General features: G+C 40.9%; 3 protein-coding genes across 3 annotated transcripts; all 3 read right to left on the bottom strand.

Moving 5' to 3' along the window:
- Positions 1-156: 156 nt before the first annotated feature.
- senp1 (SUMO specific peptidase 1) lies at positions 157-7,070 on the bottom strand. Its single transcript, XM_035645006.2, has 18 exons — positions 6,447-7,070; positions 6,134-6,192; positions 5,836-6,017; positions 5,678-5,753; positions 5,392-5,584; positions 5,114-5,258; positions 4,893-5,011; positions 4,268-4,551; positions 4,086-4,149; positions 3,793-3,831; positions 3,619-3,703; positions 3,365-3,505; positions 2,746-2,877; positions 2,376-2,579; positions 2,211-2,290; positions 2,039-2,123; positions 1,328-1,423; positions 157-1,233 (listed from the first exon to the last, which is right to left on the bottom strand). The coding sequence occupies exons 1-18, from the start codon at positions 6,578-6,580 to the stop codon at positions 1,171-1,173; spliced, it is 2,181 nt and encodes a 726-aa protein (XP_035500899.1). The 5' UTR covers positions 6,581-7,070; the 3' UTR covers positions 157-1,170.
- A 706-nt stretch (positions 7,071-7,776) lies between these two features.
- LOC118316288 (protein lifeguard 2) lies at positions 7,777-12,870 on the bottom strand. Its single transcript, XM_035643949.1, has 12 exons — positions 12,701-12,870; positions 11,223-11,313; positions 10,957-11,045; positions 10,687-10,751; positions 10,536-10,589; positions 10,394-10,444; positions 10,262-10,301; positions 10,029-10,066; positions 9,727-9,814; positions 9,498-9,593; positions 9,228-9,281; positions 7,777-9,121 (listed from the first exon to the last, which is right to left on the bottom strand). The coding sequence occupies exons 1-12, from the start codon at positions 12,713-12,715 to the stop codon at positions 8,972-8,974; spliced, it is 831 nt and encodes a 276-aa protein (XP_035499842.1). The 5' UTR covers positions 12,716-12,870; the 3' UTR covers positions 7,777-8,971.
- Positions 12,871-13,958: 1,088 nt separating this feature from the next.
- On the bottom strand, positions 13,959-17,581 carry mfsd5 (major facilitator superfamily domain containing 5). Its single transcript, XM_035643948.2, has 2 exons — positions 17,449-17,581; positions 13,959-15,946 (listed from the first exon to the last, which is right to left on the bottom strand). Exon 2 carries the CDS (start codon positions 15,863-15,865, stop codon positions 14,420-14,422), a length of 1,446 nt encoding a protein of 481 aa, XP_035499841.2. The 5' UTR covers positions 15,866-15,946; positions 17,449-17,581; the 3' UTR covers positions 13,959-14,419.
- Positions 17,582-18,041: the final 460 nt, after the last annotated feature.

Raw genomic sequence — 18,041 nt, 5'->3', positions numbered from 1 at the left:
TTTATTACAAAAGTGACCGCCAGCATTTGATCAAATTAAAAAGGGATAAAGAACTTCAAATGGGAAAAGACGCGTCCATATTCTCGCATGTTTATCACGTGGCAGTTTTTATATCGAACCAACTCAATTGGAATTTGAGGTAATACACAAAGAATGTCACAATACATGAAGATTTATTTCTAAAACAGACATATCTAGATAAAAATAGATAGGAAACAGGTATATAAAAAAGTATATTACACTGTCCAAGGGTCGTATATGATTTATGTACAAAGTTCCCTAAAAAAATGTTTTGCTTCTTAACTAAAATACATAAAAGAGACTGTGAACCTCAATTTACAATTTTCTATCAAGTCCAACGAACAAAGATATTGCAAATTATTTTTGCGCTGCTGTTTTAGGGTGCAACTAAAACTATTTTGTTTGTACATCATTATAAAGGTAAGACAACATTCTGTTTTCATTAGAAATCATACTCTGAGGTAATGTCACATTTGAAGATCTTTGTGCATTTTAATCAAATTACAAAATAATCTTGCTGTGGGAGTAATGTCGGTTTCCCAGAAAAATAGAAAAGATAACAAGACTTGTGCCCAAATACAAAGAGGCAGATTTTTGGTCTAGATACCATCAAAATTTCAGTTTTGTGGGCATTCATATCGTAAAGTACATTTTTATTTGCACGTACCAACAGTATCAAAAACTGACAGTGACAGTAAAATGTAGCATCACTGTCTTTATAAAAACAATGCAGCATTATACACTCATCTCCCCATAAGACAAAAACATGTAAACTGTGTGTCTGCATCAAAGGGAACATTGCAGCTCAGAGTATGGTCTGTAAGTCAATACGTGTCAAAAACAGTTCAGTGTTTCAGCTGCTGTACTGATACTCCGCGGGTGCAGCACCATGACTCACAAAAAGAAAAACTGGAGAATAAGACTGGGAGGCAGTGCTTGAGTGCTTCAGCAATATCCCATCAGCCACTGCGGCTGAGGGCTTGATTGGCCTCAGAGGAGGGAGAGTGGCAGAGCTGGTTTCCTGATCCAATGAGCTAGTGTGCAAGTCTTTCCCAGAACCACACGACTGTAGCTCAGCCGTAGTCGCAACTCGTGTTTTTCAACACTGATCGAAACTACACACAAAGTTTCAAAGTCCTCGTCCTGACATCACAACAGTTTATGGTTCACAATCTCCCAAACCATCCTTCTTCTAAAGTAGGGCATGTGTTTCTGTGAATGAGAAAAAGAGGTGGTGTGAGCCATTTTTAGGACTCTCATGATGAGCTCACCAGATAAATCTCTGTTGCTGCTGTTTTGCGATTACCTGCGTGAATGTGATTGGCTTGTCTTTGGTAATGTAATCTGCATATTTGCAAGTGAACATTCCACAGTCGCTTCCATTCATCTGCTGAGGGATTTCCTGAGAGCAGAGGGATAAAAACTGAAAATGTTACTAAAGGTGCAAATTAACTCTTGACTAGCCCATAGTGCAAAAATGAAATTAACCCTGTGACAGGACATTTGATCAATACTGATACTGAAGATTCTGCTTTGAAAATTAATTAGTGTAGCACTTTTTTTAAGACTTTGAGATTTTGGTATTGACTATACGTTATGATAAACACAATAATACTACGAGAACAAGATTGAAGTCCTACCAGTACAGGGTGGACTGTGAATTGACTGACATTATTTAAGGTTCATTTCCTCAGGCACAGTGTTTGACAACAGGGGCCATGTTATTTTCTGTATTGGCCACTTGATGGATGTTCCAATGAAACAAAGTGGGGCTGTATGTCAACGGATCAATGACAGCCTCTTCCTCCACAAGTAGTCCTGGAGAGAGCCCCCCCCCCCTACTTATCCAGGCACCACATGAGATTTTCTTCTTCTGAATTCACTCAAGTCAAACATGTGCAAATGCTTCACAGACTGTGATACTGGACTATATGAATGAAATTCAACAACACGGCATTACATGGCAGACAATTAAAAGAAGACAACTCAATGTTCTCGGTGCTCGTGTTGGACTTACACTGGGCTTTTTACTGTGGAGAGTCCAGCCTGAGGTATCCAGCTCTTTGCCCTTTTTGTCCCTACTTTCCTGCTGCAGATAGTCACTGGGGAGACAAAAATGAAATTTTTCAATGCCTCTTAAAAATATGTATTTTTGTATCCCAATAAAGAAATGGGACCTGAAAACTTACAACAATATTCTGCATGCTTCATCGTTGTTTCCTCCCATTGAATCAAAGTACATGATAGCCTTTTTCCTGAAATCCACCACCTGAGAGAAAGAGATTCACAATAAAAAAATTAAAACTAAATACAGACCATTTCATTCAAGTTCACAATTATGGTCATAGACTTACAGAGAGGCACCAGTGCACCCCCAAGTGGACAGGAACCAACAGGATGTCTTTAGAAAAGATGTCTGTCTTTTTGGTCCACCGACGGACAGCCGAGTAGCCACTCCTGCCCAGCTTCGGGTAGAAAAAAGTGTTGAACGTATTGACCGATGGCAAGTTGGGATCCTTGCTGCGCTCGACCAGCAGGTTCATGTAAAAATTGATCACCTGAAAGATTAAGGAGGGAGAGTTTAATTTAACTGGACATTTAAAGTGCTACTGCATGAGTCAATTGCAGAACAAATATCATGATATCAGATTATAATGTATGCATTAGTGTCTATTTAGTTCAAAATTAGTTCAGAGATCTTTGCTTGAGGATACCGGAACTCACTTCATCATTCAGCCAGTTGAGGTTGCTGAGGGTGTACAGGTCTTTCCGCGTAAGCCTGAGACCAAAACCTTCACTTAACACTTCTTGAGGATTTGATGCTCTCAGCAACCGGTTAACCTCAGCCCCCATTTCCTTAACAGAATTACACAGCACAAATTAAAAGGGAGGAAATATCATCCTAACACTTTTACTGGTTACATGAGTTTTTTTAAACAAATACTGAGCCTGCAGACCTGAGTTTACTGATACTTGTAACTCTTTGTATTATTCTGAATTTCTATTTTCATTATTTCTGATTATTTTGAACCAACAATGGCACTGACAAAAAACGAACTAATCATTTCCTCTTAACTGAAGTAAGTCAATGAATATATAATTTACAATAAAACAAAAGTGCAAATGAAAACACTATTCAGGTAGATCTCTAGTTAGATCTCTGCACATCTACATTGTTAACTTTCACTTTTTGCAATTCATTTTCTTTCTACAGTCACCAAGGTACAAAAACAGCATTTCTACTTTTTTTAAAGGAATCACAATCTTTAAAGACGGAGCAAGTCGGTTTGGGTTGATCACCTGAACAAATTCTAGCACATTAAAAGAGATACAACAATCAAACCTCTGTAAGTTCAGGAAATTCTGGTTTTTCTTCCAGGGGCTTTGGTTCTTCTATCACAGCAGCCAAAGGAACCTCCTTCTCCAGAGGAACTCGAATGTGAACCTCCACATCTGGACTGCGTTTCCCCGCATCAGACAGGCGCTGGGAACCAGTAACATGACATGACACAGGTTGGTGGGATAACAGGAGGTCGAGAGAAAGAGTGGATATGATACAACTGAGCCTGAGAGAAGGCTTCAGTGGTGAACAGTCACCTGTCGCAGCAACTGGGCGGCCAGGGCCTCCTGCTCTTCTATCTGTCTCCGTCTTTCTCTTGCACGAGAGTCGTACATACTTGTTCTACAGAGACAAAAAAACATTCAAACAGAAGATCAGTAGACGTAAGATCAATTTCTTAGAGGGTGATTAGAAGCAGTGCCTGTACTTACAATTCTTTGATCCATAACTCAGCTTGGAAACATGGCATGCTGTAAAGACAGATCAATAGGTTATAGATCAAATTCTTGTTGTGTTCAAATAAATTCAATTTCCATTTAAATTATGAAATCAATTAAAAGCATGCAATGCATTCAACATTAAATGTTAAGATGTCTCTGTCTTTGACCACACTTGTATTATGTCTAATCATATTACACGTCATTATTATTAACCACAGTGAAATGCTCATCAGAAAACAATGTCAGGAACCAAAGATAAACACTGACTGAAATCAAATACTAACCTTGAGCTGTCTTGCTTTTTACCCTTTTGCTCATTTACTATGATTACAGAGTCACCATCATGAGCTAGAAGAGAGGAAAATGAGATTACAACATAAATACAAAAACAAGCAAACATTCAATTCCCATTATGACATAAAATGTTAATAATCTCCATATCAAGTTTACACACAAGTATCTTTACCTGATGACTGTGTGTCCTGAGAGGAGGAATCCTGCAGAGCAGATGGGGAGGATGCTGATGCGAGAGTAGCTGCTCTGCTGGAGCTGATGTCCATGTCCAGAGACCACGTCTGGATCCCTGGTCTGCTGGAGGCCTCCACTGGGCTGGGGAGGTTGCTTGAGCTCTGGCTTGACATCCCTCTTGGGCTTGGTGGGCCGCTGGTTCCCTCAGAAGTTTCTCCCGCTGCCGACCCAGTCGGGGAGGAGAACTGTAACAGTCTGCGGCTGGTCGTCAGGAAGCTGGTGCTGATGAGAACACGACAGGGGTAAGCAGATGAGGGGGCAGACAAGTCCAGAAATAAATCACTGGGTTAAAGTGTGGGAACAAGATTGAAATTTATTTTACATGTATTTACTAGCCATATAGTATAAATGCATAAAAAGTTTGCAATTGCAGTAAAGATGGATACCTTGCACGACACCTCCAGCTGCAAAGCATACATGTGACCACTGAGTATGTATCAGACATTTCTAGCACTTTTGAGTTCTCTTTTGATCATAAAGCTATGCATGTAAAACTTGTTTAATCTGTCTAGGATACACAGAGTGACAATTTTATGTAATCCTGTATTTGAATGTGTACGTACAAATCTCTGTGTGACCTCACAATGGCATGTGAGCTGCCGTTGTGAAGAAACGACGACTGACCACCCGAGACCATAGTTAGGAGCTGCCTGTAGACCTCCTTCTCCTCTTCACAAACAGACTGGACAAACACAGATAGAGGGGAACCATGAAATCTACACAGAAATACGACAGCTGAAGTAGAAGAGATCACAAACGGTGCCTCATTGCCCTGATGTCTGACCTCCTGTGCTGTGCATTGGGGCCTGGCCCTGTGCATGCGGCCAGATGAGGCGCTGTGTGTTGGACTCGGCATCACTTTGATGGGAAACGTCTTCTCATACATGCTGGTGCAGGAGCTGCTAGTGGTGCCCGGTCCAGCACAGAAACTGCAGACACAAAATGACACTTTCCTCATACATCATCAACTGACAACAGGTATTGAAAAATCAAATAACCAACTAGTAATACAGGAAAAAATATTTTGTCAGCGCGATAAAGAATTGAAGACGTAAGAAATACCTTGGTGCTCCATATGGTCGAAGGTTTAGGGGTCTGCCCAGCCGCGGAGTCGGGTGCAATTTAGGGGTGAGAAATGGTGGTAGGTTGACTGAATGTCCATTCGCTTTCGGCACCTCGCGGTGACTAGGACTCATGCACACTTGTCGCCTGCATTGTTTTGATCCCATGATGGACTTCTCATTACGCAACCATTCTAGAGTTGGAAAGAAAGGAAGAACATAGCACAGCAATTAACTTTCAACCTTACTGCGAAAGCTTATATAGTGCTTCAGGTGATAAGACTCACCTGATTTGGATGTTTTCCACTCCAAAGTCGTTGAGGGAGCGGCAAACGTCTCACCCAGAGAGTTACTTTCAGCAATCTTAATACAAACAAAAACACACGTTTAAACAAAACTAGAGGATTAAAAATCTTTTGACACACAACTTAAATTCTTAACTCACCGGCCTCCCTGTCCAGGCTGCTGCTGATGTGGAGGGCTGTGGCTCTCCAGGTGGCGGTCCGGTGGAGGGTGGCAGGACGTTTCTTAAAGGGGGGCTGACGGTGCTCTTCATCCATGCAGCCACACTGGAACTGTGACTCTTCACACCTTCAGCCGCCGTCTTGACTGTGTCAATGATATCCCCTGGATACATTGGAAACAAACGGACGAGACTGAATGGGGTAACACTGATTTGACAATATCCTCACATGTACTCCTCCAATAATATGAAATAAAATAGTGCGTGACTTTGCAATTACCCATTCGTGATCTCTTTATCATTAAGCCATCTTGGTCATCGTTATGTCCATCTTCCAAACTTGATGGGGGGGACAGATTGAATGCTAGTTCAGCTTATATTACGTTCAAACCATTTCGACAGACTGAAAATAATCTTCTTCACATGGCAAACCAAATAATGCTTAACACACTGGAGAAATGAAATGCGATTTTAACAAAAGGCACATTAGACGTCAGTCAATTTCGAAGCAACTTCTGGTCACTTAGATCCCGTCTTTCATAAGAAGCTGTCATTTCGGTGACACAGGGGAATAATGTTGTTGCAGCTCATACCATTCAACTGGTCTCTTCCTCCGCGCCGGACCATCTCCCGGCGCCCGGTGTGCATCCGAGTGCTCCGCAGCTGGAACACCGTTGCGAAGATTGGCAACGCTGGTTTCTAACCATCCGTAGATTTTATTCAACATGGCTCAAAAGTTTTACAAATAGCGCCGCTGGTTTAGATATAAATCGCCGTGTCTGCGTTCAGTCTACCTGTCAATGTGGTCAAACAAAATCCAGCGAAACCATTTCAGTCGACCGAGGTGTGTTAGCTGGGGCCGTTCGAAAGGCTTACCGTCCTCGCAAATATCATTTTACTTTTCCGAGACGCGAGCTAACCGTTAGCTAGTTGGCTGATAACTCGCTAGTTGCCTAGCTAGCACACTATGCTAACTTCTCTGCTAGCAGACACTGTTAGCTACACGGCTAATTTATGGAAGTATGTTTAAATTCCCACAGGAACGCGGCAAGTCACAACCAACGCGTTCGGACAAACGGCTATCATGTTGAGTCGCGCCCTAGCTCGTTTATATATCCCCAGCGTGACTTTAAATTGTATATAAACTCGTTGAAGAAAACCATCTCCCGCTTCTTCCTCATTCAAAACCACAACATGGCTGAACTGGACGTGCTACCGTCGCGCGCTGTGATTGGACGACTGCGTGCAGCAGGTCCGAGTGCAACGCGCATCTACTGGTCGACTGCAGGCTGGAGGAGAGCATTTAATGTCACGTCACACCCGCCGGCTTTGACTTGGGAGCACCGTGTAATTTCTATCACATGTAGATGCCACATGCGCGCGATCATACACAAATAGGTGTAGAGGAACAGACCTTCTCCTCTGCTCTGATTTTCTACTTATATTTTAAAATTAGATGAATGCATTGAATTAATCTTTATTGCAAACACATGCCTTTATGGAGATCTAAACCATTTGTAAATAAGCAGGACATATTCAGAGAGGTTGTGTTGAGTATATTTTGGCTCCAGTCTTAAATCAACAGCATAAATGCAGTCATATGCTTCTTATACCCACGCAACATTTTTTTTCTTCTAGTGTAGTTTTTCCATTAAAAGTTCTAAGATGACAGATTACCTTGTTAATGGTCAGCTATTGATAATTCATTTAAATTTATGTTGGTTAAAGGCAGCAATATTTAAGAGACACCTAAAGTAAGAGAACTCTACTGACATGTTTACAATGAAAATATAGTGAAAACTGAAACTAAGTTCCCATTTGCCTATTTTCCTGCTGAAAATAGTCAAACATGAAGCACATGTAGATTTAGGTTTAGATAACGCATAATGTATTGAATCAGAATGAACCAGTGAGCAATTTTTTTCCACATTCACCCTTTAATGAATGCATACAGTAACACCAATGAAAATGCTCTTAAAACAATATACAACTACTGCATCAATATCATCAAATAAATATATTTCAAGGTCACTTTAAAAAACTAATAAATTCATTTCAAGCTTTAAACCATTTAACATTTTATCCGAAATAGATCATTCTGTCATTAAAAAATAAACTTTATGTCATGAAATATAGCATTTAAGCCCCTCCACAAATGCAGGCCTTATCAAAAGTTTGAGTAAACCCATGCATGTTTGGCACTGTCATGTTTATATTCAATTATCATGTGTCACCACTTCACACAAACTATGTTGGTTCATATAACGTTAGGACCAGAAAAGATAATACCAATAATCAAGGTTTGATCAAACTAAATATTTTTCAAGATATCAAGTTTAAACACACATAGTCACATAACAAACTAACAATAAACACTGCGACAATGTGAACGAATGACATCTTCAGAGTTAAATTGAGCAAAAATTTAAAAAATAGACCATACAGTATACAACGAGTACGAAATGAATGTAAAGATGAGTAGCAACATCCCAAATTCAATGAATAACATTTTCAGATTGTCATTTAAATGCCAGAAAACAAGTCATCTATCCTCAAACTGTTTAAGACAGGTAACCGAAAACACAGGGAAAGTCTTTAAGTGTTTTTTAAAGTTACCTTTGTGCTTCCAGTGACTAATTAACACCCACAGAAAGCCCAATGATGGGATTACTGTACTTGGCATAGTTAGAGTCATGCATAATGTGCTGTTTATCAAATACCTCCTAAACAGCATTGACGTCTATCTTTTGCAGAAGATCTGTGACACCATTAGACACCCATACAGCTGCTTATGGACACTCAAAGAATGTTTTATCTATCGTTAAATGGAGCCTGATGATCACGAGTTACGAAATGATTTTGGGTGGTAAACCGAGAGAGCTAACCACATAATCTGGTGGGGGTTCCCAATCATGCTGGAGAGTAGGGAAAGGTTCTAGACGTCTTGGTTGTGAAAGCTATGAAATTTACAAAGTATTTGTGACCCTGTCAGTATCACGCAAAACATAAAGCTGTTGCAATTGGAAACCTTGTCACCACCATCACCAAAATTTTAAAAGACTCTTATCATGTCTCCCTATTTTCCATAGGTGTGCATCAGAAAGGTAGATGTGATGGTTTACTCCTGTTTTGTTCCAAAGATTTGCAGAAAGAAGGAAAAGATGTAAATTATATCTAGGTAGATGTTGAGAGTGGCGAAGACATACTCCTCTGGACTTATGGTGTACCGCTTGTTTCCCATGATGAGTTGGGTGTCAAACGCCAAAAACTGCAACAGAAAATAAGACAATAAGAAAGACATCTCTTTAGTTTGATTCGGATTCTGACAGTCTACAACAATATCAATAATTGCTTGAGAGTGTCCTTACGCTTACCATGGTAAACAGTATGGCTCCCAAGACAGCGTAGACGGTATCCAACCACGGTACCTAAATGCCAATAACGACTTGATTAGATGTGATTCTAAGAATTTATATCATAGTGTGGAAGGTCTTCCTTCATGAGTCTTACATCAAATATGTGTTACACTTTTTACAATCATATTTGATGTACAGTATATCCTGGTTGTCTAAAAATCCTCCACACTCCTATCCGTACACATCACTCAGCCGATGTAATGGATTGAATTAGATAGTCGTACTTACATATTGAAATGGAAGGACGAGTGCCAGAACCAGTCCAGAGATGAACATCACCATGCAGAAGACAAAGAGCACACCTTGGTATGATGTCACATCAAACTGGATGGAGAAAGCACATGAAATCAAACCCATTTACATATACACACACAAAATATGTTCTCTCTTAATCAAACAAACTGCATATCAGATTAAAAATAATAGAAATATAGGAAAAGATCAATATTATTCTCACCTTAGTTTGGAAGCTGAAGACTGTGACCACAAGACAAACAGCTGCTGTGATGCCCAGACACATCACCACTGACTTGGTATTATAGAAACTATTAAAAACAGAGAAATAAATAACTAACTGAAAATGTTCAAGATATTAGTTATATGTATAAAAACAAAAAAACATATATTTATATATATATACTGTATAAATACACACAGCACTGACCACACAAAGAGTCTGAAGACAGAAATCTACCACAAGATACAATGCATAGCAAAACAATACAGACACATAAAGTAGTGAGCAAACATGACGTATACCTGGACAACATCCCTGTCATGTAGGAGAGGGAGAGGGTCTGTAGCAGGACATATAACAGTCATGTAAAAAATCAGGAAATGATTCAAGTCAAATTCAGCAAAGTCATGAATGGACAGCATTCACTTCTACAATATATTTCCATGAACTTGTTTTAGATTATTGTAATTTTCAACTTCCAATCAGCTGTGAGGTGAAAGTTAAACATTCAAAAATTCAAATGTCTTGCACTTACAAAGATGGCAAGCAGAATCAGATTCCATGGAAAATGTCTCCTGTGGGATTGAGGAAAGAGAATTACAATATTTTAAGTGATTTATGTTTCCTTTTTAACATGTTTTTTTGGTGATGTACAATTTTAACTTACCTTGGTGCAGAGCAGCAAGACAGGGTCAGATAGGTGACAAAGAACACAGCACTGCGAAACGACGGAAATATTTAAATATTATACGTTACAAGACATAAGTGAGTCTATTACTGACTTGAGACTGACTAAATGTGTTACTTACTAAGAGGCCCAGTACCACCCAGGGTTGCTTTGAATGTAGTCCTTCACGGGGTCACTAAACATAGGATGAGACTTGTAAGCACACCACCCAGGGATTTATCTCTAATCAGAATTTCTTGTTTAATACTTAAATAAAAAAAGGCTGGTCTCACCAGAATGTGAAAAGAGCCACAATAGCAAGAGTGACCAAAAGCTGGATCATCAAGACGGCGTACACCTAAAAAAAAGCACGTTTGAGTAAAAAACAAAGTTTTCATAGATTTACATGTACTTGCATTGTATTATTTGTGAATCAATTTATTTTATGTATCCATTATTTCACCATGTTCCCTTTTAGATACAATATATCTTCTGCCAAGAACTGATGGAAATTTCACAGCAGAACTAACACTGTTATCAATGTGTTGATAAATCTTCTATACCTTTCGGATGAAGATCCTCCTGATGTTGCGATCATCCCAAGTGAACTCAGTGAGCATTTCCACATCATTGTAGCAAGGAGCACTGGTGCCTGAAAAAACCAACACATTTATTTGAGACTTTTAAGTGTTGAGGATTTACAATTCACTGTTTCAACCAGTATGATCTTGTGACATCCCCTCAATACTACACTATCCCAAAACATGCTAAACACGATCAAACCTATTTGTTAAAAAGGATCAAAGAAACACTTGGGGTGTTGTCATACTCGCAGTGGCCTCCTCATAGCTGGGAGGAGCTGGTGCCGCCAAAGCCTGTCCACTGGAGGAGCCATTGGCGGTCTTGTCTGCAAGAAACAGCTAATAGTACAAAAAAATGAACATTTGTTAGTTTACAGTATGTTGCTCACACATATTTACCTGATGATTTAAAGTTGTAAACATTTATGTTGCAAAGAATCAACATTTTTGGTATAATTCATACTATTCAGGAAGAGTACAAGTGAGTCATTAAAGGAGCTTCAAGATCTTATGAAAAGAAAAGTGTTACAATACAGGTTAGGCAGTATGTATTGTATTTTACAAATATTACATATTTTGGATTAATGACTCTAGAATTCTGGAATTCTAGAATTTAAATCTATATATTTACAGTATTTTAGATCTAATACCTAAGTTTTCATTACTTAGCTGTCACATATCATCATCAATGCCTTCATTCGTGAAATTCCTAGTGTTGTCAACTATGACCCTGCAATAACAATCAAAAACTGACCATAGAAAACTGCGAAAGTAGCAAATATTCATATTCTAAAAGCTTTTAATAGTGCATAATACATAATACAAAACATCTCTTAAACTATTTATCAGTTTTCAAAATTATGGAAGTGACTGTATTGTGGGGGTCAACAGGGGACCAAAAACAAATGTTTGCCCCCTGACCCCCTTTCGGAGTTAAATCCAGACACAGTAACAGAGCATCACTTTCTCTAAAAGATTTGGGAGAAAAGAACAGGATGTCAATTGCTTGTCAATAACCACTTCCTATTATCCTCATTTACATTACATTGCATTCATTTCGCTGACGCTTTTTTCCAAGGCGACTTACAATCATCCATTTTTTGACTCATATAGAGGTAGGCAGGTATCATTAAGGGCCTTGCCTGAGGGCCCACACTGGATTCTTTTTTTAGCAATGCCCTAACCTGGAATCGAAAATCAAACTTCTGTACCGATGTCAGCAGATATATTTTTCTAGCCACCAAGACGAGAGCCACACACTGTGACCGGACCACTTCAAGAGGACAGGGTTACAGTGAGAAATTGGTTGTCATGGTGACTCAACGTGGTGAAACAACCAATGACGCATTTACACTGGCATCAACTCAGGTAACACAGAATAGCTCAGCATAAGACAAAAAATATCACATTCGAATGAATGAATAATACAAATGGAATAAATTGTCATTAATTATAGCTACTCCATGTTACAGCTCTCCAGTCCTGAGAGGTTTTGTGGCTAGGAAATAGATTGACTGCTGCAGAACACAAAGCCACAGTTTAATGTCAGAGGCATTAAAAAGACCACTGTGGTGGTGTTGACAGCTGAGAAGCCTGCATTGCATCAAATATTCAACAATAGTGAGACTAAAGAGATGGAGCAAGGGCTCGCATACATGAATTTAAAACAGCTTATTTTTTTTAATCAACACAAAATAAGGATGGAAAAATAACTTGAAGCACATACCTTGCCCTGAGTCATGATGCCTGTCTGTCCTCCTGCTGTGCCTTGTCTTGTTCTATTTGCCAACCAGTCAATGAGACTCTGGTTTCTGCTCTGTTGATAACGCAGCTTCTGCAGAGTCTGAGGATGATAGAATGACGGTGCTCTCCTCTTGCCTGCTCAGACTTGGAACCCTGTGACGATGTAGTGATGTAATCCCAAAAACAACGCAGTTAGGACTCGTGCAGCCCGCCCCTCCCTCACTCACACAGGGTTGTTCTAGCAACATCCAGGGGAAGCTGCACCATAGAAAAGGGCTGGGACTGTACCACAGCACCAAAAAAAGGGAGGATGGGTACCTGTGTGATGCCTTGTGAGAAGAAAAGTCAAGAGAAATCTGGAATTAGTCGGTAGAAAAAAAGTAGAAGAGGGCACTGCAGGGGCTAAAATATTTCCACATCATCAATACCCCCTCACCCACCTTGTGTTTTTAAAATAATTGAACAAAATTAGATTTCTGTGCAAATAGGTTTTGTTTATTGCAAATTAAAAAAAAATATTTGTCAGAACATTTCCCCATAAAAAATGTGGTGAATTAAAATATCTCATGCTGCACCATTTGGTATTTATTTGGGATCCCTCTCTATACCTGATACAACAGCATAGGAGACATCAATATGCCACAAAATAAAAGTAAACGTTAATTGTGAACAATATGAACTCTTTTATTTAAATAAAATATACTGAGCAGATTTTGCAACGGTAAAATAATTCTGAGGTAGTTTGCAGACCGTTACTGCTGCGCACCTTTTCTCTCTCACTCTCGCTCGTACTACGCAGAAACACACATCTACCTACGCACATACTCCACGCACTGCCCCATTCACGACAGGAGTTACGCAACTCATGCAACACGTGTTTGAGGAGGTGGTTGGTTGTCGCCAGTCGTCAACATGTTACCTGTGGTTGGCCTGGCCATGCGTCACTCAGAAAACCGTCGGCCAATCAGAAGAGAGACTGATAAATATTAATTATACAGGCCAAAATCGCCCTGTTCTTCACAGAGCTCCTGAGAAAAGCGGCTATTAAACTATATTGAGATGTTTTTTTGGTACCTAAAACCACAAATATATCTTTAAAGGATATCAAAACACCAGAACGGTGTAAAATATGGGATCTTTAAGAAAATACAAAGAAAATATCTGTAGATTGTTCTTTCCCATTAAAAAAACAGCATTCAGCAACTAAATTAATGTGCAAGAATTATGAAATGACATTCAGATACTTGTCTAAATGGTAGCCATGACCATATTTATTTGGATATTCATCATGTGTAAATTATACGGATCCCAATAACTTTAAATTATTTATACTGTATCCTGTCAAACACATCATCCCATCCCCCTATAGATGGACACATTGAGGCAATGCATGTTACATGGAACAATTAATGGTATGACGGATGTTTGACATATATGGTAAAGTTTCCAGCAATTTACTTGACAAATAAAGGTTGATATGGACATATTCCCAAAACATCTCTATAAAGACGTGATTGATAAGACTCTCCCAAAAAGTAGTAACAAGGTAAACATATAAAAATGGACATTTAATAGAATTTTAATCCCCCCCGAAATTTGGCAAGATGTAGAAATCATGAGTCACACTCATAATAAGCTTTATACAGTCAGTCATACAAAACTGTTGTAACCAGTAAAGCATACATGGACATATGGTATCCTTTCAGTACATCTCCCCCTCCCCTCTGGTTCCCTCCAGTCTAAGGTCTGTGTCGTTTTTGCCCAGGGTGAACAAACTAACGACAGCCATCAAAGCTGCCAGCATCATGACGGCACAGCCTCCAAACATGTGTCTGGTGCCGCTGCCACCTTCCCCTCCACCTGTTCCTGATACCTCCCCGTGGAGGGCCAGCAGTCCTAAGCAGGCCAGCAGGTGCAGTGGCAGCCGGAACCAGGCCAGCACACCGGCCCGCTTCTCCTCTGGGATAACCCTGCCCTGGAGAAAACTCACTGCTGGGAAGTAGAGGCCAGAGGCCAGCTCCAGCAGCAGGAAGGCCAGAAAGGATTCATTAGGTCTCGGCTGGCCTGGGGCAGTGGAAAAGGTCAGCATGAAGAAAGAGAAGAAAGCCATCAGCACAGCCAAGCAGACCACGTGGCCGGGCTGTAGACGGTAGCGAGTAGAGGTGGCTAGGCGGTACAGCGAGGAGCCAGCCATGCTGGCAGCCATCAGGCAAGAGAACACAATTCCTAAAGGGGGCCCATGAGGGTCCAGCACTGGAGTCCAGAGGAAAACAAAAATGTAGAGGACACTTTCAAACAGAGCCTGCACTCCACCCAAGAGCATGACTCTCCTGTCTGAAAGCAGGCAGCGCAGCCCCTCGTGGAAGCTGCGTGAGAACCGGGCCTTGGCAGACAAATGGGTAACACCTCCATTTGAAGTGCCAAGCAGTGTCTGTTTGTCCCCCTCATGACCTCCTTCAGCCTCTTCCTTGCCCCAGGCTGTCAGCACCACCCAGCCACAACACATCAGGCAGGGGACGGCCAGAAGAAAGGGAGCCACCGGCCCCAGGTGCAGCCACTCTGCCAGCAAGTTAGCTGCCAGCCCTGCTCCAACAGCGAGTCCATGGTTCCAAGTAGCCGCTTTGGTGAAAGTGCTGGGGATCCACTCCTTGGGAAAATCATGGATGTCTACATGTCGGTGCACGTACCAGGCTTCGAATGTTGTGGCCAGCAGGGATGTGGACAGACCCCCCAGGACACGGCCCACAATCAGAATGAAGTAGTCTCTGGACAACTTGGTGAGACAACAAGCAGAGTAGGACAGGCAGAAGAGAAGACATGTCTTTCTGCGGCCCAAGGCTTGAGGGAGCCAGCCTGAAACAGGAGCAAACAGAACACAGGAAGCCAGGCCACACACATATAAGATGGCTATTTGGGATTCCAGGAAGCTGTAGTGGCGGTAAAGTTTGTAGAGGTAAGGTCCCTGGAGCCAGTCTGCCCACAAAGCCAAAAGGTAGGCGCGGAGGAATATTTTCTGGAAGCGACGGAAGGCTGGGTTGGCTACAGCAGTAGGAGTAGGTTGAGGTGGGGTGAGGCGGCGTGCAGTGAGCTCGAGGGCAACACACAGGGCAAGCAGGAAAATGATGGCAAGATATGCTGTCACCAACATCGTGTGATAAACTGCACCCACTTGAGGTTAAACCTGAGGTCTTGAGGTGTTTGCAGCTTTGTTTTCTCCCTTTCTCAGCACCTGTGAAGAGACAAGGTGAATAAGAAGTATAAATGGGTTTAAAAACAACGCTAAAATTACCTGTACTACGAAGCAGGATTTGCAGTTATCGAGGCAACTTCAGGTTTAACTCTGTGTTTTCCGCCGTACGAAGCTGGTTCTCTTCTTACTGGGGTAAATCACCATGCTAACCTGTCAACAGCCCAAATACTGACCAATCAGATCACTGGAAACCAGAGTCATCATTCTATAGGATCCTGACAAAAAGAGTTTCGAGTAATATGACAAATAATAAAGCGCAGCAAATATTTATCAATGAGTGGAATCATGTTGCTGTTCCACACTTTTCATGAGTCCAATATGGTTTTAAAACTGTTTCTAATAAACAGAGGGAAAGTTTATCATACTAAATAAATACATCGACTAATTTATATTAGAGCATTTGAATTCAATAAAGATGATTTGATTCCTGACGGAATCGCTGACAGTGTTTTACTTTCTTTTTCTATGACTTCAGCTCGGAAAACACAAGGAGACTGTGGCGATAAATGGTAACAAAAACGAAAAACGATCTCTTTTATTAGAACAATGATCCAAGCACTGATCGATATTTCTCATGATCTTGAATGAACAGTTCAGTGGGATTGACCTCATCACACATTCACTTCTCCTCTGCTTCAGCAGCAGAAAATGTTTCAGCTTCCCTTCATAATAATTTGATCATCATCAGACAAAAGGGGCAAAACATATTGACTCAGTATTAAACTTCCTGTGCTGTCCTGTATCTTATCCGGCTGATTTCAAATATTCAACCTTATTTCGACTGGTTCTATTTACTTGATAGTTTTATTTTCATTTCAGGTTGTGGCATGTCCCTTGTTCATGCTGAAGACGTTTCTTCTCATACATCATATGAAGACCACTATATTCGTGGTTCTGTGTAACGGACGACTCCGCCTCTTCCACGTGAACGCGCTCGGGGCCGCGGTGTGGAGCCCCAGGGGGACGCGGTCTGATAGCCAGTCAGGACAGCGGATGTGAGGGTCAGTCAAGACAGATAACGAAAACGTATCATGGGTGTGTTGAACTTGTGTCGTAGTCCTGGCCCCAGGTTGGGAAATCAAACAAGTTAAAGTATAAGGGTTATCCCTTATACTTTAACTGCGGAGTAGCGTTTCCGTTACTGCAGGATGATCATTCACGATTCAATTTGTTAATTCGACGGCTAATGAGCTCTATTTTAATAAGTTTGGTTACTCAACGAAACCACATTCACTAGTCGTGGACGTAAAATAAGAGTCCTTGGTGCGTTAACCGCTTAAACGCTGATTCATAGTCGTCTATTTCAATTCGATAATCGATAAACGATAGCCCGCATGTGTACCTGCATGCTATAGCTGCTCGGCTAACGCTAGCCAACAAGCTAACCTGCTACTTGCACACATACACTCGTTATAACGTGTGCCGCCGCTGCCCAGTGTGTTTTCCACTGTACCCTGTCAGACTAATGTGGCTTATCTTACCGTGTCGTCTGACGGCGGGCCCATAGCAGTAACGACGACGACGTGGAAAGCGATAACATTATACTAATCTAGCCAAGTGATAGTGGGGCGTGTCAGCAGCAAACAGACAGACCCTCGACTTCCGGGATCTAATGTTTCACCACAAGGTGGCACTGCGACTTTGTTTTTGGCATTTCCAAAGGTCGGAGCAGTTTGTTAATGGTCTGGCTATATGGATGTATGGATGTTTGTATGTATGTATGTATGTAGCAAATTATACAAGCATACATAAACAGTTGTTGAGTTTTTCAGACCCCCGTGTTCCAGCTGTCTCAGAGGGACTGTTCAATCACAAGGTTGGATTTTAAGTTAGTTCTGTTGGCTATGCTTTGTAGCATTTTTGCACAGGTGTATTATAGCTGCATTAGTAATCAACTACTAAATAATCAACTATTTTGACGATAAATTATTTAGTAAAAAAGTCAACTCCTCTGATCTCAGCTTCTTAAATGTGCATATTTTCTGGTTTCTTTATTCCTCTATGACAGTAAACTGTGATCTTTGGTTTGATGACAATACAAAACATTATCTTGCGGTTTGGGAAACCAAGAAAT

The sequence above is a fragment of the Scophthalmus maximus genome, chromosome 3, assembly GCF_022379125.1.
Source record: "Scophthalmus maximus strain ysfricsl-2021 chromosome 3, ASM2237912v1, whole genome shotgun sequence".
NCBI classification, from domain to species: Eukaryota; Metazoa; Chordata; class Actinopteri; order Pleuronectiformes; family Scophthalmidae; genus Scophthalmus; species Scophthalmus maximus.
This window is presented reverse-complemented; position numbering and strand designations above follow the sequence as displayed.